This window comes from Brachyistius frenatus, unplaced genomic scaffold (genome assembly GCF_029030835.1).
Source record: "Brachyistius frenatus isolate BFR_SWC_R1_liver_20210118 unplaced genomic scaffold, ASM2903083v1 Contig_127, whole genome shotgun sequence".
NCBI lineage: Eukaryota > Metazoa > Chordata > Actinopteri > Embiotocidae > Brachyistius > Brachyistius frenatus.
Genome location: NW_027210726.1, coordinates 631,320 through 656,378, shown reverse-complemented (window position 1 = coordinate 656,378; position 25,059 = coordinate 631,320). Strand labels below are relative to the sequence as shown.

Below are 25,059 nucleotides of genomic sequence, written 5' to 3'. Positions count from 1 at the left end.
GCAGCAGTGCTGATTAAACATCGTGATGACGTAACTTCCTGTTTCCGTCGGAGTAATGAAAAGGTTTCCCAAAGCGCGCCGGTGTATTTCTACCTTCCGCCTTAGTAAAGAGGGCTCTCAGCAGCCGTCAGTGTGACTCTGCACGCGGAGTTACACTTTGTGAGGGAGTTGGAATAAAAAGGGATTCATGAATGTGACCAAAACGGTGTCGCAGAGATTCTTTCCCGTCAGACTACTTCCGGTGCGCAGGGCACAAACTGCTTGTTTGGCTCAGGAGAAACTCCCTGTACGGACAAACATGCTCCCCGGACGTCAGTGACCAGCGACAGAAACGTGGTGATTTGAAACTATCCTCTGAAGGTAAGTTTACTCAACATGTGGATGATAATCATCGGTTCTGCTGGAGACGAACATTGAGTCATTCCTGGAGGACAAGAGACGTGTGTTAGATCACCATTATACATTAGAAGATGCAGTCTGCAGCAGGATAACAGACATTAAACATCGTGTTGATGTTTCCCCTGGTCAGCGTGGGGAGAGCTTCGTGACTGAATGACACTAATGAGGCCAGCTCGGTTTAAGCAGCTCGATTTTCTTGCTGTCAGAACTGTTTGGTTTCTAAACCGGTGCCAATAGTCCGGTTATCGTGACAGGCTGCCAGTCGCTGCCTTCACAGCAGCGTTAGGATTGTAAGTCAACGCTGTTAATAATGAATAAAGGTATGTTTATGATGCAGTTTGATCTCATATTTCCCTTTTATGAAATGACTTTAACTGGTTATTTATATTCCCAATTACTCTGTTGATCGGTTTCTAATTCGTTAATTCTTTGGTCTGTGAGATTCTGAAAAATAATGAAAAAGTCCCACCACCATTTCCTGAAGCCCAACGTGATGTGATCAGATGTCAGTTTGTCTTATCCAGTTTCCAAAAGTCATCAAACTGAGAAAAATCAGCAAATTAGTGGATAACTGACAGTGACTGATGTCTGTGTTCTTCATGATCTCCAAACGTCACTCGGTGTCTTGATGCCATCGATATAGTTTATTGACATTTTCAGATTGCTTTCCGGGGAGATATTAGAGTTTATTGTGACTTTGCTGCTGTAAACATTACTGTTGCTGCTGATGAAACAATATGAATTCTGTTTGGAATTCATTTATTTTTTAAATGACGATTAAATTTAAAACATTTTCTTTGTAATTTAAAAGAACTGATAGGAGTAATGATGACCTGTCCCTGCAGCTGGCAGCTGGATAAAAAACAACTCTGGCGTGATGACAAAACTCGCAGTCCAAATCCATTCACTATCACCTTTATTCTACCAGTGTTTTGTGATTATTATTTTTTATTTCATATTTAAAGAAATATTGTCATAACAGACCAAAATGATTTAAAAATGCAGTTTCTAATGAAAATAACTCCTCCCAGCTGAGCCCTCTGGGAAACTGGAAAACCCCAATTTTGTGTACCTGATTACTAACAGTTGCACGATTTTCTCAATCGTGTAAATCTTTTGCTGCTATTTGTCTTTTGCTAATAGTCAACAAAAGGTTTTGGGTTTTGGGTGGTTATATGTTGAAGATATTATTTTGGGATGCTGATTTTTTTAAATTATTATTATATTTTTCTATTGTATAGATATGATAAATGGACTAAAGAACAATCAGATCGAGATGAAAATAAGTATTAGGAGATGTTTAAGTTAGCTGGAGGGTATTATGCTCTTTTACTATTTGACCTTGTGTCTTCTCTCCTCAGCTTCCTCCTTTGTCCCCAGCTGCTGTCTTAACACCCACAGAGAAACATGACGGAGCCTCGTAACCCCGGCATGTCCTGCGTCCCTCAGACGGCTCCAGCGCACACCGACTCCAGCTCGCCCGCTGTCGAGATGGACCCGGTGGAGTACACTCTTAGGAAGCGCCTCCCCCGGAAACTCCCGAAGAGGAGGAACGACGTCTACGTCAACATGAAGACGGATTTCAGGGCTCAGTTGGCCCGCTGTCAGAAGCTTCTGGAAGGCGGGGGCCACAGGGAGATCTGTGTCCACGGCTTGGGCCTGGCCATCAACAGGGCTATTAACATTGCCCTTCAGCTGCAGGCCAGTAGTCAGGGGGCGCTGCAGCTGGCAGCCAACACCTCCACGGTGGAGCTGGTGGACGACCTGGAGCCCGAGGACCCCGACGAGGCCGGGGAGCCCCTGACGCGTACACGGAACAACTCAGCCATTCATATTAAGGTTTTCTACCCCGAACCTCAGTGACATGAACTGAGGTGTGCCCCGTGAATCCAGCAGAGATTCTCCGTCCGTCTTCAACTCCTATTTATTCCTTCATAAGCCAGTAGGCCAGAAAAAAATTGTCTGTTGGGACTGTTTGTGTGGAGACCTGCGGAGACCGCAGCAGAGGACTGCAGGACGGAGCTCACTGGTGTACAGTGTGTTTTCTGTGTCAATCATGTTGGAATTCTCTCAAATGGACAACTTTAGTTCACCAACTTTTATCATGTTTTGTGTCCGTTTTGTTCAAGTTTGCATGCCTTGCAGCTGCAGTGGTAATCGCCAGGTGAAATTTCAGTGTCATTCAATACATGTAAACATGGCTGTGCCAAATATTAGCCTAAAAATGGAGTTCAATTTAAGGTCCACCGTTCTGAGTGTTTACAGTTTTGTTTTAAAGATTCAAAAAAGAAAAAAGCTGAGAAATCCTGAGTTTGAATTTCAAGCAGGTGTTGTTGTTAGAAATGTCCACTAGATGTCAGTAGGGAGCTACAATAAGCATGGCAGGATGTTATTCCACAGCAGCCAAATTTCTTTGGCACCATGTCACAACAATGTATTTGCAAATTGTTTCCAGTATGAGTTCAGCTGGGGGTCAGCGAGACTCAAAATCTACTGATCTGGGGTTTCATTTCATTGAACTGCAGCTGGTGGTTATTTTGGTAAATGGATGTAGTGGAGGACGATGTATTTGATTTGTGGACACAAATAAAACTTGCTGGAATGTATTCTTTAAATTTCACCTCTGTGATAAGCAGTTAAATTTGATCAGGATGTATGTAAACCAGTGAGATCTGCGATAACAGCTTGTCGTCAGCATCTGAACTGCACACGCTTGCTTGTAACGCCACTGACCTGAAAAGGACAGATAATTAATGAAATGGACAGACTTCCCCTTGTTGTGTTTCCAACTATCCTCTCTTTATCCAAGAACAATGTTTTGGATTTAAATAGTGAATTATACAGTGATGGGACAAAAACAACAGGAAAGAAAACGTAGAAACATCCTTAAAAACATCTTGCATGTGCACAACAAGATATAAAATAACGGAAAAAAACAAGGAAGAACACTTAACTGATGTGAAATAGTTGAGCATCCATTTTACAGAAAGCCTCAAAGTTCCCAGGACTAACTGATTGCTTGCTTGCTGTTTGATGACAAACAATAGAGAGAGGGAGGAGACAGTGGCAGAGTCGGGTTCTGCAAAGTTATTTGCAATTTCAGCCCCACAGGATGTTAATTGAACATTTTTCCAGGCCGTCTGGCTATCAGTGTGTAGAGACTGGGTGCCTTTTGGTTCGGCAGAAACAACAACAGAGATAATGACAAAACAGCTTCACAGTTCTCATGTAACTCCCCACGCTGAACCTCTCACTCCCTCGCTCGCTGTAACCGAACCTCTGGTCGACTTTCTAGGCCTCTGTTCTGTTATTAGGAAAGAACATTCAGTGTGAAGCAGCTCGTCAGGTGCATACAATCTTTATAAAAAATGTTCAGTGTTACACAAAAGAACAAAACAAATGGCTAGACACTAACTCTGAGACTGGAGCTTATAAGTAGAAAATCTGTATAAATAGTAATTACACACCTTAAAAAAAATATTAAAATACTCACTGAAAAAAAAGAATAATGTTTCTGTGAGGCATGGTTGAAAAAATATTAAAGGCTTGTGGAGTGAGGCCATATTCATTTTATCTTCTTTGCAGTGGTATTTAAAATGGATGCCCTGTTGCAACCCCACAGTCCTCCAGTTTCCAGGTGCAATCAATATTTTCTGGGTTTTGCACTCCACAATTCACTTTGCAGAGATGAGTGCATTGGGTCAAACATTACATGCACATTGAAACACTCGGGCTTCACTCACCCACACATCAGTACATCCACACACAAAGTGCAAGACAGTGCCAGTAGAACAGCTATTGGAGCAGTGCTTCCAAAAAGACATCAGTTTGGTCAGTGTGTGTGCTTCACTATTAGTCACATCTACATTCCAAGGTGCGGTCGTCTCCTGTCCGTCCAAAGCCTTGCTGGGACTGTCCTCTCCTTTCAGCGTCCTCCTCGTATGTGAGGATTGCTTCGTCTTTCTCTTTCCACACCTTCTAAGCAGCCAGCGTGCAGGGTGACGGTGTCAAGTTCCCTCTTCTTGCCTTTGGAAGCACAAATTACCTTCGTCTTGAGAAGGGCGATCAGCTGATCAGCTGATATCTTGCTGACAAGCCTGTGCGTCCAGAACAAGGAGGCGTACTTTGCCTCGCAGGAAGTTGACGTGGACTTGAAGCAGCTCTGTTGCTGAGGATACCCTCCATGTTCCCTCGAGCCCCGCTGCACTTGCTGGTGGGGAATATTCCTGAAAGGGAATACAAAGAGACATCTTGAAAGTGACTCTGGAGCCTCGACACAGACTGCTCATTCAGATTGAGTTAGTCTATCCATCCGGGCTCCGTTTGTGCAGTGTCACGAAAGGCTTACAGTTACAGAGCGTCCCATGACACCCCTCAGTTTCTCTGTTTCCAAAGAGAGCACCATTATTTCATTCCAAGATACTCGACATGACCTAAAGTATGACCACGATATCTTAGAAAGCAGAAATATAGAGGCTGTATTCACACAGGCCTTTTTTTGCCCTCAAATGTACTTGGAGTATACTTTATGAGTACTTAAAATAGTAATGGTAGGATGAACTGTTTACATGCATATGCGCTGTAGATGACCCAACAAACCTGTGTTATGTACTTAAAGGTGTCTGTTAATTGCACTGCTTTTATTCTGAAACAACCGAGTCCATCAAAATGTTTTTGTGCTGCACTTCTTTAACAAAAATCAACTTTTAGCACTGAAATGTTAGTAACTGCCTGACAAGTAATGGTAGAGCAAAACTAAATAATTGTAAATAGCATGTACATGAAAAAAGGGTAAACTATCCCTTGAAAGTTAAATACATTTAGGCATTTATTTTGCTATGAAAACACCAAACGGCTCCAAGTAAACACAGCTGCTGAGCCATTGTTTTTGAATTTGTGCTCACCTGGATGTTGAGGCTACGCAGCACGGCGTTGATGCTGAGCAGGTTTCTGATGGTGTTGTCTATGTGGCTGTGCAGCGCTGTGTTGGTGACCGACGTCCGTAGCAGGCTGAGGGCCTGCTGTAAAAGCCATAAGCCAGTCTGCACCTCCTGGGCTTGCTCCAGTGCCTTGCCAAACGAAATAAACAGAGGGAGAGAGATGAAGAGGCTCATTACGGGAGCAATAAAGACTAAAGGAAGCAAGTAAGCAGCTTTCCCATTAGAAATAAACAAGACAAGTCCACCCTGAAAAAAAAAACCCTCAAGCACTGAGTTTAGTCTAAAGCTGTTATTAGCTGTTTAACATTCAACTTTTGTACTTACATTTTTCTTCTCCCAGACATCAAAGTCGACTGTGGATTGGGGGACAGTGACAGACTCTGACAGGCCGCATCCTTCTCTACATGATTTCTAAGAAAGCAAGAGCGTAAAAGTGACCATCTTTAGGGTATTTTGATTTGGTGGTGCGGAAACATTCAGCATGGATGATCCCAGGCCCACCATGTCTGTGCAGAAACCTCGACACGCTCTCAGTGCATGCATACATTTATTCTCTCACCATAGCGACTTCTGCGTCTCGTGCCTCCTTGATGAAATGGTTCAGGACCCTCAGGTCGCAGATCGGCCTCAGTGGAGACGGTAGGCCTGGCCGGGTCAACTCCAACACTATCAACAGCAAGGCAAGCAGTCCTGCCATCACAGACACAACAACAGCAGTAAAAATCAATGCAAAGCTTTGAGCCAAAGTTACACTAACAAGTGAGTAGCAGCTGGGAGACAAGATTGGGGACCCTCTGAACTGTATGTATTTGTGATAAGACAGTTAGGAGTCCAAGCACCAACGGTGGGGGAACCTATTGTTCTTGCTCTGACTATCATTATTATTCCATCCAAACAAACAGTTGTGGTGCCTAAACCGTGGATGGTGCCGAGGTGAAATTTCAATGGAAGATAAAGAGCCCCAAAAATTATTTTCTGAAAAGATTTCACACATGTCAACCTTTAGGGGGCGATATAATATAGGTCAAAGCGTTTTGTTGAATAACGCCTGAACTTGACGCCACACATTCAAATGCGGGATATCCACGCCTTCCTTTCATATAGCTGCGTCTGCTGGCATAGGCCCCCGCCCATGTTTGCCTTTAATTTCTTTGTGAAATTGCGAAATTGCAAAGTTGCGAAATCCACTTTTTTGAATGAGTTTATATTCTTTCTGCACCATGCCTCGTGGATGGACGCGCCTCCATGTTATGGTGTTGACTGTATTTCGTATATAGAGTGACAGAATACCTTTTGAGTTTCTCTGAATACTTTGCCTTTCTAGTATGCATCACTTCAAACTTTAATGCTCAGGTATCAGCCTTGTTAGGTTTTATCTGCTGTAATGTTCTATACACACACAAATAGGTATTATATACGACAAATTTCTGTATATAGGTGTCACATACTTGCCATTAATAACAAACACACTGAAGACCAGCTGATTATTTTTAAGGCAGAATCATGTAAACTCAGTATGATTCAGCATGACTGAGCATTATCTGTTTCATTTTTGCATATGTCACCTAAGGAACCATGACAATGCAGGACCGACCATGTTTGACCTTTATTTATAACAGGGTGCTTTTATAACTTAAACCTGAGTCCGATTTATTATTTATTTATTATTTATTCTTTATTCTGAAAATAAAAGCTCGCAGACTCTAAGAATATACTTGACAATGTGAGTGACTTTACTCCGGTGGGTCATGTGGGCATACAGGCTTGTTCCTCCGTGCGACATGCTGAATGTGCTCTTTCACTGCAGCCTGGATGTGTGACGCAAAAGCATGACAGAAAATACAGATGATCTTCCCAGGCAGACAGGGCAGATACGGGTCGCATTTAGTTCTCCGGCTCCTGAGTAACTGAGCGGACCTCTCAAATTACATTCATGTTGGTTTTCTCCCACTGAGGGGTAATAACAAATAACATCAAAAATTAAAATAGTAGTACATTATTATTGGTCCTTTAAGAGGTCATAATATAATCAGTTTAACCTCCATGCCTTTTCTTCTAGCAATGCCAGCCAGGAGGTTGTTAATGACACGTAGGCTCAGTCTGTACTTATAAAACTTCTCATCTGACTCATAACAACCTACGTTTAACAGACACTTTCTGTAAAGTCTGTAGGTACAGAGTCCTGCAACTGTGCCCGACAACTTCAGAGCAACTAATTGCTCCATGTACATTCGTAGCAGCAAGGGCTTATAATCCCTGAAGACTTGCAGTCCAGTAAATCTTAAGAAACACACTGACACAAGCACATGTGCAGCATCTTTAGATATGTGACACACTGGTAGCTATGCATACGCCTTTCTAAAGATTCATTCATAGACTGATGGAAAATTATTTACTTGTAATGAATACAGGTCATAAGATTGGCAGGAAATCATTACAAAGCATTTCACACAGAATAGATCCTACTACATACGGACCTGTTTTCATCTTGTTGGCTGTTAAGTGGCTACTCCATTTCACTAAGACACTAATAAATCTATCTGTAGATTTTTGTCCGCTTCAAAGCAAATCATAAACTTGAAATCTTTGTGCATGTGCTCTCCTTCAGACCCTCTACGATGCTTTACACAAGCCCTGATAGGTCTTTCTAAATTTTCATTCAAGCAAAATTTCCCATCAACACCTGGGTTCAAAGTATACTTATGATCCGTGCTCTATTACCAATGTATATAGGAGTTTAAAGGCAAAGTGATGGCAGCATGGACAGACAAATGGCCTCTTTTCCATATGCACTGGCATTTGTGAAATAAGTATACGTGACTCAGCTTGAGGATTATCAGTAACCTTTTCACCTCCACTGCTGCCTACGTGAGAATGCATTAATCTAAACTGTGTATACACACTCTTACACACACACACACACACACACACACTCTCTGTCCGCCTTGCAGTCTCGGGCTGTAGCCAGACTAAAAGTTAACAGCTTTGCCTGCCAACATCAGCTGGCAAAACCATGTTGCTATTTTAAATTGGACGCAGTAGTCCACAAGTGGTAGTACTTTGGATAATGGCAAGCTCCACTACAGGTATGTGACACAATGCTGTGCAACAGTGGCTGGCTGCTCACGAAGTGACACCTTCAGCCTGTGCTATTTTAAGTGACTCGTGAAAACGAGTGCACCGAAAGGGCTGAGCAACTTAAACCAACTACTTGGTGTAACGGTTAAACATCGCAGAGGGCTGATAAGGAGATACTTTTTAAAGCACATCACAGATGAAATGATTTTGAATGCTGTGTGACCTCCCAAATTTGAACATGTCTTCTGCATGACAAAGTGTCGAGTTGTGAAAAAGTGGCCATCAGATGACAGGTGTGACATCACTTCCTCTTCTGCTCTGCTGGAATCCCCTATAGTTGTCAGCCTTTGATAACCTTGTGCTCTTTTCTGCTGACATAAGTATGTGACGACTGTGGCGGTAACTGCAGAGTCAGCTTGTTGATACAGTGGGATTCAAACCTGCAGCTGCAACAGATTTAGTGCCTGGCTCCAATCAGAGAAGTTCAGAACCAACATGGTGCTTTACAGCACTTTACTTTAGCTTCAAAGACTGTCTTTTTTTTTTTAGACTGAATAGTTTCTATTCAGCCCATTATTACTCCAGTATGCATCACATGACAGTAATTTGGCCTCTAAAATGTTTAATAGTTTAAATGATTAATGGCTACTGAGAGGATTATAGTTTAACAGCATAGCCTAATGAATAGCAGTGGTCTACAGAGTGAAATTACACAATCTATTTCCATGAACTGTTACAAAAAAATGATGTCCTGTACTCTGTAGCACACCGAGGCTGTTAGAAATTAGAGTACATCTGACATGTCCTCTGATCTGACACTCAAAGCAGCACAAACCTCCACAGTTGGCTTAAATACTCTCGGTATTCTCCCACATAGTAGAAGCACAGCAAGCATTCCCACATCATCAAGATGAAGAGACTGTTGTGCATCACAGGTAGCGCACACAAACTAAGGCATCAGAGTAAGAATTATTACAGTCGCTCTTACCTCTACCCGTTTTCTGCAACATTCGCAAAGAGGTGCCGCATCTTTTAAAAACATTGTGAAATAATCAGACCTAAGCACAGGCGTCACGGTTTAAAAGCACCGGTCACATCCACACACAAAAAATTCTCATGCAACCAAGTGCGCCGGTCCTTCTCGGGCTGGTCCGACCGGCATGTAAGTCCGTGTAAAAAAAACCCGCTCTGAGCCTGTGGTGAGAGCAGTCACCTACCAGACTTTGCATCACTGCTGTGCTTTGGCAAAAGCTTTTATTTACCTCCCCTAAGGATATAGTGATAACGTGATAGCCCGCAAGAACGCGGACGCGCCTTTTGACGTACCACGGCGAGCGATTAAACATCGACCCATGCAGTCCCCCCGTTGCGTAAAGCATGAAAATAGACTTACTACCAAAGCCAGGGTACAGAGGAAAAATCATGAAGGCATGCCCATAACTCACTGGGAAACTCCATAGCGGTGTCCGCATAGCCCCTCACAGGGTCCTCGCGGTTTGGCCCATAGGTCCGTCTATTGCCCATTAATTGGAAACGAAGCTCTTTTGTGGATCTCTGCACTTATCCGGTAGGTGTTTCTAAAAACTGATGCTGTTTGATTTTTTTTATTGATGACTTTGAAATAAAGTTGCATTGTTTCTATGATAACAACATGGCCAAATGTAATGTTTTCTTTCATTGTTATCCAAATAATAGGTCATCTCTGCTTAGAAAAACATTTGTTATAAAAACTAAATAATGCCTCAAAAAACACGCGGAGACTTCCCATTCATTGTTTGTGTGTCACTGTGTGTGTGTGTGTGTGTGTGTGTGTGTGTGTGTGTGTGTGTGTGTGTGTGTGTGTGTGTGTGTGTGTGTGTGTGTGTGTGTGTGTGTGTGTGTGCGTGTGTTGGTTGTAGAAACGGTCATTACAGTGTTTTCATTTCGAAACGATGATAGTGTAAATGTTAATAATGATACAAAATGAGCAATTTGAGGAACAACGTATTGGATTGTGACAGTTTGTCTTATGATTCAGGTCGTATTCAGGGACCAAGGTGGTCAAACGATGAGACGCAGTAAATAAAGTCTGTCATAAATTAAAATTGAAATTCTAACAATTTGAGACAAAGCCTACAGTTTCGGTTGATCTATTTCGAGAATCTGCACAGATCAGTCTGCGTTAGTTCCCCTCTGTGTGCATCTTATAACTGCCACCTTGCCATGAAGGACATTCTCAAATAGCCTTTTTACAGCTAGTGATCTTTCAATACATTCAATGCACATTAAGGTCATTGAAAAAAAAAAATGTCACAGTAGCAATATAGATAAGTTAGCAGCAAGTTGTATAATTGACTTGAATTACTCTACCCCTTTAACCAAGAAGACATATGATAGCAAAATAAAATGTAATAAAACAAGTAGCTAAAGCTTTAAAAAAAAAAAGTTCAATCATGCATATTTTACTTTATAGAAGGTAATGAGCTTAGTATTACAAATAAAAAATTCTTCAAAAAGGCCAATGATTCAACCCCCAAAGTCAATATCAAGTGCTAACGTTTGACCTTTATGACCAACACTTACTGTTGTTTCTCACACAGTTGACCGATCTTCATGTCCAAAGCCATCCAAAGCCACCCTTTGGTTTCCGTGCTGCTGATGCTTTCTGTAAATCCTTTTTCTGTTTCATCACTTTTCTTTGGGATTCACATCCAGGGACTGAGATGGACACTCAGGGACAAATTCCAGGAACCATTATTGAACGAAACTTTGGTTGGCTTTGGATGTTTGCTTGGTGTCTTTATGGAAACTTCAATAATTACCAAACTTCAAATTCTTCAAAATGGCCTGGTAGTTTAAAGAATCTAAGATGCCAGTCACATAGTCAAGTTCAGCATCTCCTGGAGACTCTGAAGGTCTAACCTGATATTTTTGTCAATATCAAAGCTGACTTGTGTGTTTTTTGGTAAGTCTGTACTATTACTTAGGTTTCTGCATTCAGCAGGTCCTCCTTCAAGTCTTTGGTAATGAAGCCAGTACAATCAGAATATTCAATAAAATGTTTAACGTTGTTGAAAAGTAAAAAAAATTCTTTCATTTAGTGAAATATGAAAATAAACTTTAAATGGACAAAAAATTTGCACCCTTTTGATTAATTTAAATTAGTTCCTCAAAGTAAAAGTAAAGGTGAAGAAAGCCCCAGCTGTGTCTAATTTTCAATGTTCACATGACCTCAATTAGCCAATGAATGAGGTTTTACAGCATAAAAGGGGGCTCATGTTTTCCACTTTTTCACAATGGTGAAGATAAAACAGCTACCTGAGAGAATCAGAAATGTTATCATCAACAACCATAACTCTAAAGGCTAAAAGGTAATCACCAAAGATCTTAAAAAAAAAAAAAAAAACAGTCTCAACTGTTTGTAATGTTATCAAGAAGTTTCAGAGTCAAAATGCTAAAAACCCTTTCAGGACGTGACCCTAAAAAGAGACTCAGTGAGAGAAGTCAGCGAATGTTGATGTGGATTGTAGGAAAAACAACAAGTGACACATCTAAAGAGCTTCAGACTGACCTGGAGAGAGCTGGAGTGGAGGTCTCAGCCTATAACAATACGCATCAGTTTGTTTATAGGTGATGAAAAAGAGCACAGAACCTACAGTAAAACAGGGTGGAGGTCATCATGCTGCACCAATGCATTTCAGAGCAAAATGTGTTACCCACAGTCCCAAAATTGGTTTGAGGTGAGGATTTGGGATCTTTCAGGAAGACAACGTTCCAGCAGCACAAAAAAATGGTTGATTAAAAAAAAAGATGGACCTAAATCCCGTTGAAAACCTTTGAAGAGAGCAGAAATCTACCAATGCAAAAAGCATGCCTGTAAACTTAAGACATGCATGGTGGCAGAAACTACCAGCAGACAGGTGCAAAAAGTTTCTAGACGGCTCCAATGTTTAGAGGTTGTCATTGTAGTCAAAGCTTTTGTAACCAACAGTGAAGGGTGACAATAATTTGGTCCTGAGTACATTTTTGTTTGTATTATGTCACTATAATGCAAGTTTATTTATCAAAACATTCTGGTGGTAAAAAATTATGAATTTCCATAGATATTCTGAATTATGTACTTTAAAGTACAAAAGCCAATAATTTGGGCCAGGACTGTACTACGTTTTGCTCAAAAACATGCTGACTTTAGATAACTAAAATCCCAAATGAAAGATTGGAGAAAAACAAATTGTGAAAATGCTTATTTTGCATAGCACAAGGGTTCACTTAATCATTTGATTCAGAAAAATAGCTGTTGCATGATCTTAACATATGGGACATCTGGAGTGCTTTCCATCATTGAAAAAAAATTGCCTTTGTAGCATACTCTTCACCACTCCAGTAGAGTTCAGAGACTGTGACCAGGAACAGTGAAGCTATATTGGAGGCTGGTGGTGGCCCAACACCTTACTATGGTTTTCACTTTACTTTCATTTGTGAAAAAGTCTAATATGCACATTATTATTATATTATATTATATACATATAATGTACAGATTTACTGATTTCCCGATTTGCCTCTTACTTCTTGCTGTGTGTTGAACACCAACTATAGGCCGATGATGATGAACAAAGAACAGAGAGGAAAGCAAGACATGTGAAAACTGATGATGATTCTACGGTAACAGAAGTTCTCTCGTGATCAGTCCAAATAAGTCATTTTTTGGTCTCAAGGCCATTCGACACTGGCTCCATGAAAACGTTAACTGTATTATAACTGATAAAATCACACACTTATCTTACAGTAAAGGACAGCTTGAACACAAGTAGTTTTAACACTCCCAGTTTATCAGGAAGATATCAGTGCCTTTAAAACAACGTCAAGAAAACTGCAGTCTAGCCTGAGAGAAATGTGTAATTTCCAGATTAAACGTTATAAACAAAGCTGTTTCCAGGTAAAATCCTAAATACAGTAATGCCATATCCTTAGCCTGACCCCCGACAGCCTCTTTGGAGCCAGAGTAAAGGAAATATATAGAAATTTCCTAGAAATCACAGGGGGGAGGAGGGGGGGGAGACGACGACTTCCAGGGACTACATGCCGCTCTCCCATCAGACAGAAGGTGAAGGCATGTTTTCATATGCATTATCAGGAGCCAACATGCAATGTCAAGTGACACACACTGCTTTACTCACAGAAATACTCGGAAAGACTGATAAACACTACGTTTCATAAGACTATAAACTGTACTTTTGGTACAACACACCCACGCACAGAAGTGCATGAACAAATCAAATAATTACAAGGGGAAAAAAAGACATAAAACATTTGAAATGCAAAAGCAAATTAGCACCAGAATTTTTCTGATGTCAATATCAACAATGAAAAGTTTGCCAAAATGCAATGTCATAGCAAGGAGATGTATGCATTTAGTGTCAACTAATCACAGTATCTCGCAGGTATTCAAATAGACACTAAAATATTCATAAGTGAGTGTCATTCTCTTGACAGTCCCATATAAGTTTAATTGAAACCTCTGGTCCTCCAGGTGACATTAGTCATCTTTAATGCTACATGGTCACCACGGTGCTAAACTGAAGGCAGTGTTGAGAACTGTGTTGCACTGTTTGCTCAAAGGGCTGTTTGCTTATGTCTGAGCCAACATGAGAGAGAGAGAGTGGAGGGAGACAAGGTACGTGCTGCGAGCCATGCTTCACGACCAGAGCAGGGGATTGGGGTGGGAGGTGAGGGACGTGTGGGGAGTGCGGGGGCAGCGGTGTCCAGTCACACTGACTCCTGGTTTGGAATTAGACACACGTGTTGAATTTTGGGATGATGATTTAAAGGAGGAGGGGAGATGTACAAATCCGCGATAAACTTCACGGTTTAGGAAACAAACATGGCCAGCGGTGATGCAAACAACACAACGAGGAAGAGGCTGCATTGTATAGGAGTCAGTGAAAGTGCAGTGCATAGCTGTTACTGTGTGTGTGTGTGTGTGTGTGTGTGTGTGTGTGTGTGTGTGTGTGTGTGTGTGTGTGTGTGTGTGTGTGTGTGTGTGTGTGTGTGTGTGTGTGTGTGTGTGTGTGTGTGTGTGTGTGTGTGTGTGTGTGTTTCGCTTTCTCATCCAGGTTTTGGGCCTGCTGCCAGCTGGGTCTACTCCTCTGGCGCGAGACAAGACAGGAAGCTGACATAAAAGAATGGGGGACCCGACAGTGAGGGACAGAGGAGCCTAGCCAGGAGCCAAGGCAGCAGCCACTGACGAGGTCGGAAGTTATTGTTTCAGCTTACAGGCATCCACGGTGACAAGAATCTTACATCTCTATTGAACTTATTGTGATCCCGCGGAAGCGGGACCCTCTAAATTCTCCACTGGAGCTCCTTGCCGAGAGACAATACAAGAATTTAGTTGCAAACAGGTGTGCAACCGTACAATGGACTCTAATTGAAACAATACATGAAGAAAGTCAAGAGATCTGCTTTCACGTAGTAGCTAAAATTGGCCTATCAAGATTAAGAGCCTTCCCGTAATACCTACACATTCGCAGTCAAGTGGCTGTTAGTGCGGCTCAAATTGCCATTAAGAGTGCAAGCAGGCAGACATTAATCAGAGCTTAAATGGGACACACTCGGTTAATGATGACCTACCGTCCCTCTCCCAAATGCAAATAGGAACTTTACATAGTACAAAGGAGCTCGGATGATTTGTAGGACGGAATACTGACCGAAACAAAGCCATTGAAATGTCAATGTTTAGGCACCAAAAATGTATGCACAAAGTATTGTACCGACAGATTGAGTTTCGAGGTGTTAATGGTTATACATAAATAAATGTTAGGGGATAGCCAAATTCATTCGGTATATATTCAATCAATAGTTGTGGAGACATTTCACAAAGAAAATGTCAACTTGCTTGATAGTCATGGGATCACCAAACTCTAGGTTTCATCCTCTGGAAACCACCAATATTTGTACAAAATAACATGTTGACATATGATAATGAGACATTTCAGTCTGGACAAAAATAAGTCAACTAACTGACCATCATCTCCATATACAGAGCTGCTTCACAAGCATGGCTAAAAGCTGTTAATCAATAGTCATTCCTTGTCCAGCAGGTCAACACTGGTCCACAAAGCCTGGAGGGTCATTTGTGCTCAGACAAATATTACATTACATGCCAAATGCTGGAATTGTGTTTAAATTTGTCCCTGTCAGACAGGAAGAGTACAGTACACTATCCTGCTAGACAAGTTGTCTTGGAGTTCTTGCTCTAAAGCCCTGATATCATTGCTTCCACTCTGCTCCATGTCATTATATAGTAATTTCTATGAGTCAACAAAAAAATCTGCAGCACCAGTATCCTTTCTCTTATTTCAGTTTTGGCACCCAAGAGTATGTCCCCTTGATTTAGGTCTTATTTTCCCCCATTGTCCTTTGAGTATTTCCCTGGCTGCATCATCCAGTTCTCCCTGCTGCCAACATGACCTCTGTGGAATTATTTCTGTCCGAGCTGCCCGAGCTTCACACCTTCTGTTATCGAATGGGCCTCTTCATCACGTGTCATTTCCACTTAATGCTCTTTCCCCTCTTTTGGCCGTCCTTGTCTGTCACTGCATGCCCTGTATGGCTTGAGACTGTAGGTTTTACATTCCACCACAAGCTGTCGCCTTCATTTACATATTGCACTATGCGACTCTCCAGATGTGCACACATTTGATTTTTACTTTCTCTTAGTTTGTCTGGTTACATTAATTACACATATGTGTGTGACACCAAAATAACAAAGCACAGACATGTTACTTGTACCATTATGCATAATAGACAATGGGATTGTCTTAAGTGACAATCTGCTCAATCCAATACATGGGCTTTTGAAATTTACAGCCACAGCGTGCACACAACTATGATTGTAGGCTCGACGTTTAAATTTAAACCCAACGATAACAATGAATACCCTTTCTTCCGTTGTGACTTCACTGCTTGCACTCAACCAATGTCTTGTTTAACATTTAAACTAAATGCCACATGCCATCTTATCTAACTACTTCCACAATGTGGCACTCGCATAGGTGGCTATGATGATTAAGAAGGATTTTTGTTGTTATCTTATATGTAATTTAAGTGTTGAAGTGAAGACAGAGACAGTTTGCAGCATGATGTTGTAATTGGAATTACAAAAGTTTACAAAATTAGCATCATTTATCTGAAACTGTCCGACATGAACACATTTTTTGTCAGGGAGAATAAAACTCCTTCTTTTATAGATCTATTGAAATGTGTTGACCCAGTCATGTCTTCTGTGTGTTGTCAGAAGTGGTTTATGGGGAGTTTTTGATGGCTTTAGAAAAATACAGTTGAAAAAGGCTTTAAATGGGTTTTGTTGGTGCCTCCAAGTAAAACACAGTAGTCAGTGCTATGAATTGTTATTTATGGCTTCCAACAATAAAAAAATTTCTGTAAAGGATTAAAATTAAATATCAACAATCAAAGATAAACAGTATATGATGCATGCAATAATTTTAAACGCCCCCAGTTTTGATCTCAACAGTCTCTGTATCCACCCAACGGTGAATTTGGAAAAGGGCTCTTCAGTGACTGACGGAGAGGCGGCCGGTCCAGCGGGAGCGTTTCAGCGTGCGAAGTGGCCCAACGGTCTTGTCCGCCTCATGCATCTTTTCTGTAAAAACATTGACATATACACAACTTAATGATCAAGTTCCCATGAGCTTACTATGAGTTGCATTCAGCAAAGTTGGTAAAAAAACACGGTCAAAGATTGCGCAGGTTGCATTTGTTCGTGGAGGGCTGAGCAACCTGTCTCTGGTTGAGCTGTGTGTCCAGTGAGGCCACCGTTCCTCTCTGCAGTCAGTCTAGAGCAGTCGTCAGCGTCACAGCATTCACACAGAGCTCTGTCTCCCTCTGCGGCCCGCCAGCTGAATGACAGACAAACACCCTGATTGTACACCTCAGCTGTGAAGCCCCAGCTAAAACAATACACGTTACACATCAGTTGATGTTAACTTAGCCAAGAGTTAATCAGGATGGTTAAAAGCCAAAGGTCGTAAATGGTTTGGCAACCTGACCTGAATGAGGGCCTGTGGAAGAAGCAGGCTTTATTAAGGTGGCTGTGAGAGTTTTGTTTCAGAGCAGCTCTGAGATGGCAGCTTGATGAACATCTAAAAAAATATATAAAAAAAAAATAGAGAGAGCACATTCAGTTAAAAAATAACATGGCATCAAATAAAATGCAAATGTAAAAAGCTTGACAAACAATAGTTTACACATTCGGGAAGATATTGACACGCAACTTTTCCACTAAGTGTTTTTACGTACTCCCAAGACTTGTTGCTGAAGCATAGGCTGTTAGCTTGCTCCCTGGGGAAGAATTGAGATGAAGAGCCTGGCAGTAAACTGTCCATAAGACATCTGTAATGGAGGAGAGACAGCTGAAATGTCTTCACGATCTGCATCACATTAGACATGACATGTCCAGCCTAGTCATTTTAAAAGATGGCTGAACTTGGCTGCAAGGATTCAAGCTTACGTTTGAATTCTTGGATTAAGATCTGTGTGAGTCAGAAGGAAATACTGACCCATGCTTGGTGATAAACTTGCAGCATGGCAAGGAGAGAGGGTCGGGCTTCAGTGTAGGCAACAGTCAACATAGATGTAAGGGGAGGGTGGAGCGGGGCCTCCACTCTGGCCTCTAAAAACACTGCCTCCCCCTGCTGATACACCGAGGAACTACGAAGAGAGGCACAACCATCTGTGGAAGGACACAGACATTTTCCATCCACTCAGTTTCACATGAACTCCAGATAGTGGCAATATTACCACACACTGCTGTCAGAGAAATCTTCCACTGATGCTGTATAGATTCAGTGAGATAGTAGTTTCGCCTGCCATGACACGAAGGGAGAAGTCCAGAAGGCCAAAGACACCAATAGTGGATGTCATCGGTACCCAGGTTGGTGTTAATGGTTCTCCATTCACTTTCTGCTTTCTGTGTGCTCAAATAAAAATAAAAATAGGCACAGGCTTATAAGCATTGACGACAGCTTACTACAACCATTACTTTGAGGACACCGCATGAATCAAGGAGAAGCACTGTTTTGTGGGCACAAATGAGAACAGATTCACCTCTTATAATGGCACTCAACAGGCATGACAGTAGTCGCCCCTCTTAACTATCAGAGTGCCTGTAGAGGTAGGAGCCACAGCAGGACACAGTAACAGCTGGTTGGAGTGCACAAGCCACTCACCCTGAACCTGGATAGTAGTGATCAGAAAGAAATCAAACTTTAATGTATCTTTAAAGATCCACAGCGTCACAATAACCCTGTCAAATGTTGGTTTTATGATTGCAAAAGAAAGTTATACATTTCTTATTCGACAATGCTCTATGACTGATGTTTTTCCATGAGAACTACTCTTGGGAACGAGCTGAAATTAATTACCTTTTTTTTGCAGGTTGGAAACCACTGATTTCATCTTCCAATAATTGAGTAAATGTCCTCAGTTGCTTTTCAACATTGAATTTCAGTCCAATTTTAGCTTCAGTATTAGTAGTGTCCATACAGCGTATGGATTTTTAAATTGAATATTGCTCTGTCAACACAAGAACAAGATTAATAGGGGACTTTCCTTTCTGACCTCTCCACCTTTCACTTACTTTGGTCCCACAATCTTGTGGCCCTGCAGAGATGACCATATTGGTTTCAGATCATTTCTCCACATTGTATTTCAAGTCCGTCGCCTTCCCGAGTTCCTGCGTAATTTTTTCCAGCCAAAAGAAACGCCACATAAAGTAAGAAAAACAATGGAGAACAAGACCACTACTGTATATTTGACTATTTTGACCATTGTGGAGGAAAACGCCACTAATTGGCGTTGGTGCATTCAGGTACCATTCAGGTCTGCTCGTGCACTGGTTATTGCTATGCTACCTTTAAAGACTGCCGAAAACCTTGTAAGTCAGACAAACTACCAATTAACATTAGGCTATCATTAAGCTATGATTTATATTGATTTCACAAAAATATATGTTGGCTGTACTAAAAAACGACAATTGTTTACTAAAGCAAATTGTTGTGCTTTTCTGCTCTTTATTGCGCTTTATCCACTTTGTCTCTAAAATTAAATAAGGACCTCTTACTACATTTTTAAACTTAAAAATATATATTCATATATAGGATTATAAGTAGTGATGTTACGAGGTGTGCCGACGCTTCGAAGCGTGTGTCGAGTAACGGAGGGGGCGTGTCCTCGAAGCGTGTGTCGAAGCTTGCTTCATTTAGGGGAGGAGCCAAAAATGATGACGTCCGAAGCCTCGCTGCCGGCTGTACCACGTGACTGCTTCGGGAAGTGGTTCAGGTGTTGCCGGGAGGTTTGACAGCAATATAAACCCCTCAGGCTCCATTCAAAATGTGGGTTGTTGGTGGAGAGTTGAGGTCAGTTGAGAGTTTGGATAGTTTGGAGAGTTTAGAGAGAGAGAGAGAGAGAGAGAGAGAGAGATAGTTTGGAGATTTAGGAGAGTGAGGAGAGAAGGAGGTGATAAGATGGAGCCAGCTAGGAAGAGGAGGATTTCCCCTGTATGGGAACACTTTGATTTAATAACTCCTAATAAGGTAAGCTATATCTAACTCTATTTCAGACACATTAGGTTTGCTTATCAAGAACTGTATTTTTCAGTTTCTTATTTTATTCAAAGTTGAGGTGTTTCTTGTGCTCCAAGGAGTTGGGGTACAATAACAACACCTCATCCATGCTGAGGCGTTACTGTGCCTTGCATGAGAATAAGGAGGAAACTGGAGCTTCACCCAGCCAAGGTAAGTCATTACAATATTACAAATGCACCATCACAATTTTTCCCTGTTCACTTTTGTTTATTATGCAAATAAAGACAGGTAACAGACACTGTATTTATTCTCTTTTAACCAGCCACCAGAAAACCAGAGCTGGATGAAGCCCTCATCTCCATGATAGTGAAGGACACACAGCCCTTCAGTATTGTGGATGATGTTGGATTCAGGGCATTTGTGTCCAAACTGGATCCTAATTATGTCCTCCCTACAAGGCAGGTATGTATGGGTGCATGCATGAAACAAATGAGTACTTTATTGTGTCTCACAGTTCAGCACTATATATTTTTTCCTTTAGGCTCTGAAGGCCATGGTGGAGGCCAAGTATGAGTCAGCTAAGGAGAAGGCTAAGGCTAAAGTGGAAAAGGTGGCTGCTGTTAGCCTTACTTCGGACATGTGGACATCCATAAAACCAAAAACTGTTGAGAAACTGTTATTTCTGAATAAAAATGAATAAAATGTCCCCTGTCCTGTACATCATTGTCCAAGTTACACAAGCATATTCAGTCCCCTCTTCCTAGTTCCACAAACACTTCCACTGTCCTCTGCCTGCTTAAGCCCATGCCATTTTCCTAAAGTGACAGAAAAACATGATTACACAACCTGCCATATCATATGATACTACCATTTTGGGAAAATGTACACACACAGAATACATTCAAAAAATATTTTATTATGCACATATGTGATAATTTATGTACAGAAATTATTTGGTCATACATTTTAGTAATTCATAGTCATTCCCAACAGCCATAACAGACACAAACATTCAATGCATCACATGTGGTTCAGATACAGCTGCCTGTCATTATACACTTGGCCAGTAGGTGGTTTCGTGTGCACATGAAGCTTCGAGTAATGAACCCTTTCTCGAACCAATTGGCTGAAGTGGTTCGATGCCTCATGAGGCTTCATCTCACCATCACTAATTATAAGATATCGCTATTGTTAAGAGGGGCGAAAAGCTCTTGAAGGCGTCGCCGTCAGTGGGACCAATGCTCAGGCGGAACTTTGATATGTCAAGTGCACCGTGGGGACTGTTATTGCAGTTGCACCAGCTGACTTTCGGGTGACAATTCCGCGTTGTGAACATGCTGGTAAGTTTTTGAATTTATATTCATGTTTGCTCGGTCGAGAGAAATGGACAACGAGGTTGGAGCAGCGGCGTCTGGGGAGCAGATTGACTGGGGAGAAAGTGGAGCAGAAGAAGGGAATATTGTGCAGAAGACCAGGACCTCATCAAAGAATATCCACTCTGGTCTTCCTAATCCACCCACAGATGCTGTAAAATGTTCTCTAATAAAAGGAGACTATCGCTACTTTCATTATGGCTGTGATGGGAAGGATGACAGAGGCTGGGGATGTGGCTACCGTACCATTCAAACAATGGCTTCCTGGCTTTGCCACAACTGCTCTCCACCTCAGAACCAGAACAGGCCTCCACCGAGCCTCCCAGAGATTCAACAAGCCTTAGTCACGATGGGGGACAAGCCAGGCTCCTTCTCGGGCTCCAGGGAGTGGATAGGAACATTTGAAGCCTCCCTGGTCCTTGACTATTTCTATGTCGTTCCCTGTAAGTTGGTCCACATCAGAGGTGGAGGGGGGGAGCTGGAGGGTGTTGCAGTGGAAGAGCTCCATCAGCACTTTGAGAAGCATGGCTCTCCTGTCATGATGGGAGGAGACAGGGACAATTCCTCTAAGGGGATATTAGGGGTGTGGACTGGGGGCAAGGGGAGCTATTTGCTAGTCGTTGACCCTCACTACTATGGATGTGAGCTGGAGGCGGCAGAGCTACAGAGGCGGGGGTGGGTGGCCTGGAAAAGAGTATCATCTCTGGATCAGTCCTCGTTTTATAATCTGTGTATGCCTCAGACTGCCCAAAAGGGAATATGACAGAACTATCTTTGTTTAATGCCTCTATTATTATGAATATGTGCATGAATTCAACAGCAAATTGTAGGATTTTCTCATTTAGATGCTTTTCAAAGTGTCTCATTGGTACATACAGACTTTACTCCATGTTCCCAGCTGGTTTGCTGCAGTGCCATCCTGTGGTCAAAGTCATTGAAATATTGAAAGAACAAAACATTGACAGTATTTGGTATGGCTTCATTAATGATTGCAAAGGTACAACTAACTTCCTTCTCCAGTAATATTTTGTATTTACTCTGGATTTTACTGGAATTTTGACAATCAATTTATTGTTTAAAACGTGTTTTTTTTTTTTAATGCAAATAATTCTTTGACTTCAGCTTCTCAAATGTGAAGATTTGTTCTCTATGCTTTTGTTTTACTGTTAGTCGGACAAAAGTAATTTATAGATGTCTACTTCAGTTACCAGGACATTGTGATGACTTTTTGAATTATTCATTATAAAGCTTTTTCATTGGTTATTGGTTAATCAAGAAAATATTCTGCAGACTCCTATATGGACTCTTGGATTAAATAAAACAGATCCCATTCAGATTCAGACTCAATTCCCAATTTGATTTCTTATATGGTATAATCCAACAAAACATCTCAGTTTCTCAGCATGCTCACCTGAGGCTCAAACAGCTTATATATATACATACATACATAAGCTGTTTGAGCCTCAGGTGAGCATGCTTTCAAGTGTCATCTAAGACAAAGTTCTGGTTTAGAGATCTATATATATATATATATATATATATATATATATATATATATATATATATATATATATATATACACCCCTTCTCCTTGATTATCATAACGTCTGTAAAACAATCATCACAATTGCATTTACTTGTCAATGTTTTCTGTGAGGAGCATGAACCCTTTGATTCACCACCTCAAATGTCATGTTCATTTTCAGGTCTACAGTTTTTCTCCACAGGTCACTGTGGGCCACAGCCTTTTCCCTTAGCGCCTTGAAATCCATTTCCCAGCCAAATCTCAATTTTTCTTGCTAGACTTTGTGTTTCTGTAGTTCGACTAGACTTTCCATAAGTGTGGACTTTCCAGTCTGAGCCATACCTTGAACTTTTCTACATTGTCTGAGTTCTTCTGAAGAGGCCTCTGACAGGTGCAGATCTGTCCAGTTGTCCACTCGTCAGCTTCTCAAGTTCTGTCCAGGTAAAAGTGTGATGGCATCCTGCTGCCACTTGCTGATATCTCAGGCTTGTGGACCTCAAGACCACATGTCCCATAAACCTCACACAGGTAACACAGGTAATACAACTGACCTCCTCTTCTGCTCAAAGGCCAAAGCCTTCAGAAACTGGAAGGCAAGCTTAAGAATCAAACCAGATATTATCAGCCACAGCCTGAACCACCTATACCAAGATTCTGTAAAGAAAATGGGACAGAAAAAGGAGAGTGAGGATTACAGTTAAACACTTACAGCTCCCACAATCCATGCACATGTGTGTCAACCCACCAGACACGTCAATAACAGCTGCACCCCTCAGCAGCGAGGCCTAGCCCACAGCACTGTCCCTGTTAAAAGTGCCAGTGGCTTCCCAAACTGATGGCTTTGTTTGGGTGCTGATGGTCATCACTAACAACTACCCTCAGTGGAATGAAGACTTCTTCCTGGACACTGTCAAGCTGCCCCTGAAGACAAAAAGGAAACTTGATGTGTGAGATGAAGATAATCACTATGACTACTCGCACCAGAGCAGAGTCTGCCCCCTTTGTGTGTCCCGTGAATCACGGCAATTTGTACTTCTCCCAGAAGACAGAGGGCATCCCAGGGCTTCCGATGACCGCCCATTCAGGATGGGGGCTGATCTCCTTTTCTAGGACCTGCTGGTTCCCCTGAGGTGAGGCCACACTGACAATGACCCCCTGACCTTTGTCATGGAACATGGGATGGAAAGCAAGGAGGCTCAAGCTCACCTGCCTCTGGTGAATGAGCTGTGAAACACTGATAGAGGTGATTATACAATATCCTTTAGAACAGGATGAGCTATTGTCACTTTAAATGTAGTCTTGCATATCTTGTATAACAGATCAGAAATTACATTACCTGTCAGATTTCCTAAATAAGAAACAAGATTAAGAATAACAAGAATCAATGTTATTGTTTTCTCTGCAAGTATCCCATGTGCTTCATGTTTTTTCTCATTATTGTTTGAAACATTACCAACCTTTAGACTAACTACTTTTGTGCACTGGATATAAATGCTCTGTAGCACTGTCAAACTGTTTTAATCATAAATGGATCGTTTTTGGTGGTCGTTTTCAGTAGTGATTCAACCATCAAAGATACAATATTTGATCAGGTACCATTGTTTGCTTCCCTCTAGTGGCCGCGTGGAGTAACTATAACTCCATATCTATTAATAAATAAACAGACAGGAGTTACTATTATTAGGGGTGTCAGTTTTAATACTAATACCAGTTGTACTGTTTATAATGTCTGCATTTACAACATGCAATATGAATACTTGTATCCTATTATACTATAGAATACAGCATGCTACATTTGTGACTGCTTTGAACACTGCATTTACCTACAGTGAGTGGACAGAATAAGAGAAATGGTCAGATTAAGTGTCCGTGACCAGGAGGCAGAAAGGAGGTGTTAACCACTACGTGACCTTTTGTCTCTCCACCACCTGTCCATTGTCCAGGTGGTGTGTCATTCAGTTTGAGGTCAAGTAATTATAACCCAATTTATTTTGTAATATGTACCATCTTGGGACAATATGAATTCACATTATAGGTGTTAAAACTAGACTTTTATAGAGAACCCTTCTTTAAAAAAGCTGTTATTATTTAAGATGGTGTTAAGGTTACACATATAGGAATTGTGGGTTCATCTGGTTAGTAATACAGCCTTTCATATTAAG

The 25,059-nt window shown here is 41.5% G+C and overlaps 3 protein-coding genes and 1 pseudogene across 5 annotated transcripts; 2 read left to right on the top strand and 2 right to left on the bottom strand.

Moving 5' to 3' along the window:
* The first annotated feature begins 76 nt into the window (after positions 1 to 76).
* pop7 (POP7 homolog, ribonuclease P/MRP subunit) lies at positions 77 to 3,005 on the top strand. 2 transcript variants are annotated; one of them, XM_069714172.1, is made up of 3 exons: positions 77 to 360; positions 1,211 to 1,271; positions 1,761 to 3,005. In XM_069714172.1, exon 3 carries the CDS (start codon positions 1,807 to 1,809, stop codon positions 2,260 to 2,262), a length of 456 nt encoding a protein of 151 aa, XP_069570273.1. In that variant the 5' UTR covers positions 77 to 360; positions 1,211 to 1,271; positions 1,761 to 1,806; the 3' UTR covers positions 2,263 to 3,005. The 2 variants fall into 2 exon arrangements, with proteins under 2 accessions (XP_069570273.1, XP_069570272.1); XM_069714171.1 differs by lacking the exon at positions 1,211 to 1,271 and having other exon boundaries at positions 79 to 360.
* On the bottom strand, positions 2,798 to 9,941 carry epoa (erythropoietin a). Of its 2 annotated transcripts, none has more exons than XM_069714169.1 (5): positions 9,863 to 9,941; positions 5,899 to 6,029; positions 5,664 to 5,750; positions 5,304 to 5,468; positions 2,798 to 4,625 (listed from the first exon to the last, which is right to left on the bottom strand). In XM_069714169.1, the coding sequence occupies exons 1-5, from the start codon at positions 9,939 to 9,941 to the stop codon at positions 4,473 to 4,475; spliced, it is 615 nt and encodes a 204-aa protein (XP_069570270.1). In that variant the 3' UTR covers positions 2,798 to 4,472. The 2 variants fall into 2 exon arrangements, with proteins under 2 accessions (XP_069570270.1, XP_069570271.1); XM_069714170.1 differs by lacking the exon at positions 9,863 to 9,941 and adding an exon at positions 9,406 to 9,506.
* Positions 9,942 to 16,711: 6,770 nt separating this feature from the next.
* LOC138630072 (zona pellucida sperm-binding protein 3-like) lies at positions 16,712 to 19,104 on the bottom strand (annotated as a pseudogene).
* Positions 19,105 to 21,300: 2,196 nt separating this feature from the next.
* Positions 21,301 to 22,708, top strand: ufsp1 (UFM1-specific peptidase 1). Its single transcript, XM_069714177.1, has one exon. It carries the CDS (start codon positions 21,362 to 21,364, stop codon positions 22,133 to 22,135), a length of 774 nt encoding a protein of 257 aa, XP_069570278.1. The 5' UTR covers positions 21,301 to 21,361; the 3' UTR covers positions 22,136 to 22,708.
* The last annotated feature ends 2,351 nt before the right edge of the window (positions 22,709 to 25,059 follow it).

Coding starts and splice junctions, on each gene's coding strand:
- pop7 (XM_069714172.1), top strand. CDS start 1,807: ATGACGGAGCCTCGTAACCCCGGCATGTCCTGCGTCCCTCAGACGGCT.
- epoa (XM_069714169.1), bottom strand. CDS start 9,941: ATGGGCAATAGACGGACCTATGGGCCAAACCGCGAGGACCCTGTGAGG. Junction 6,030..9,862: donor CACCGCTATGGAGTTTCCCA/GTGAGTTATGGG, acceptor CTGTGATGGCAG/GACTGCTTGCCTTGCTGTTG. Junction 5,469..5,663: donor ATGTCTGGGAGAAGAAAAAT/GTAAGTACAAAA, acceptor TCGTTTGGCAAG/GCACTGGAGCAAGCCCAGGA.
- ufsp1 (XM_069714177.1), top strand. CDS start 21,362: ATGTTTGCTCGGTCGAGAGAAATGGACAACGAGGTTGGAGCAGCGGCG.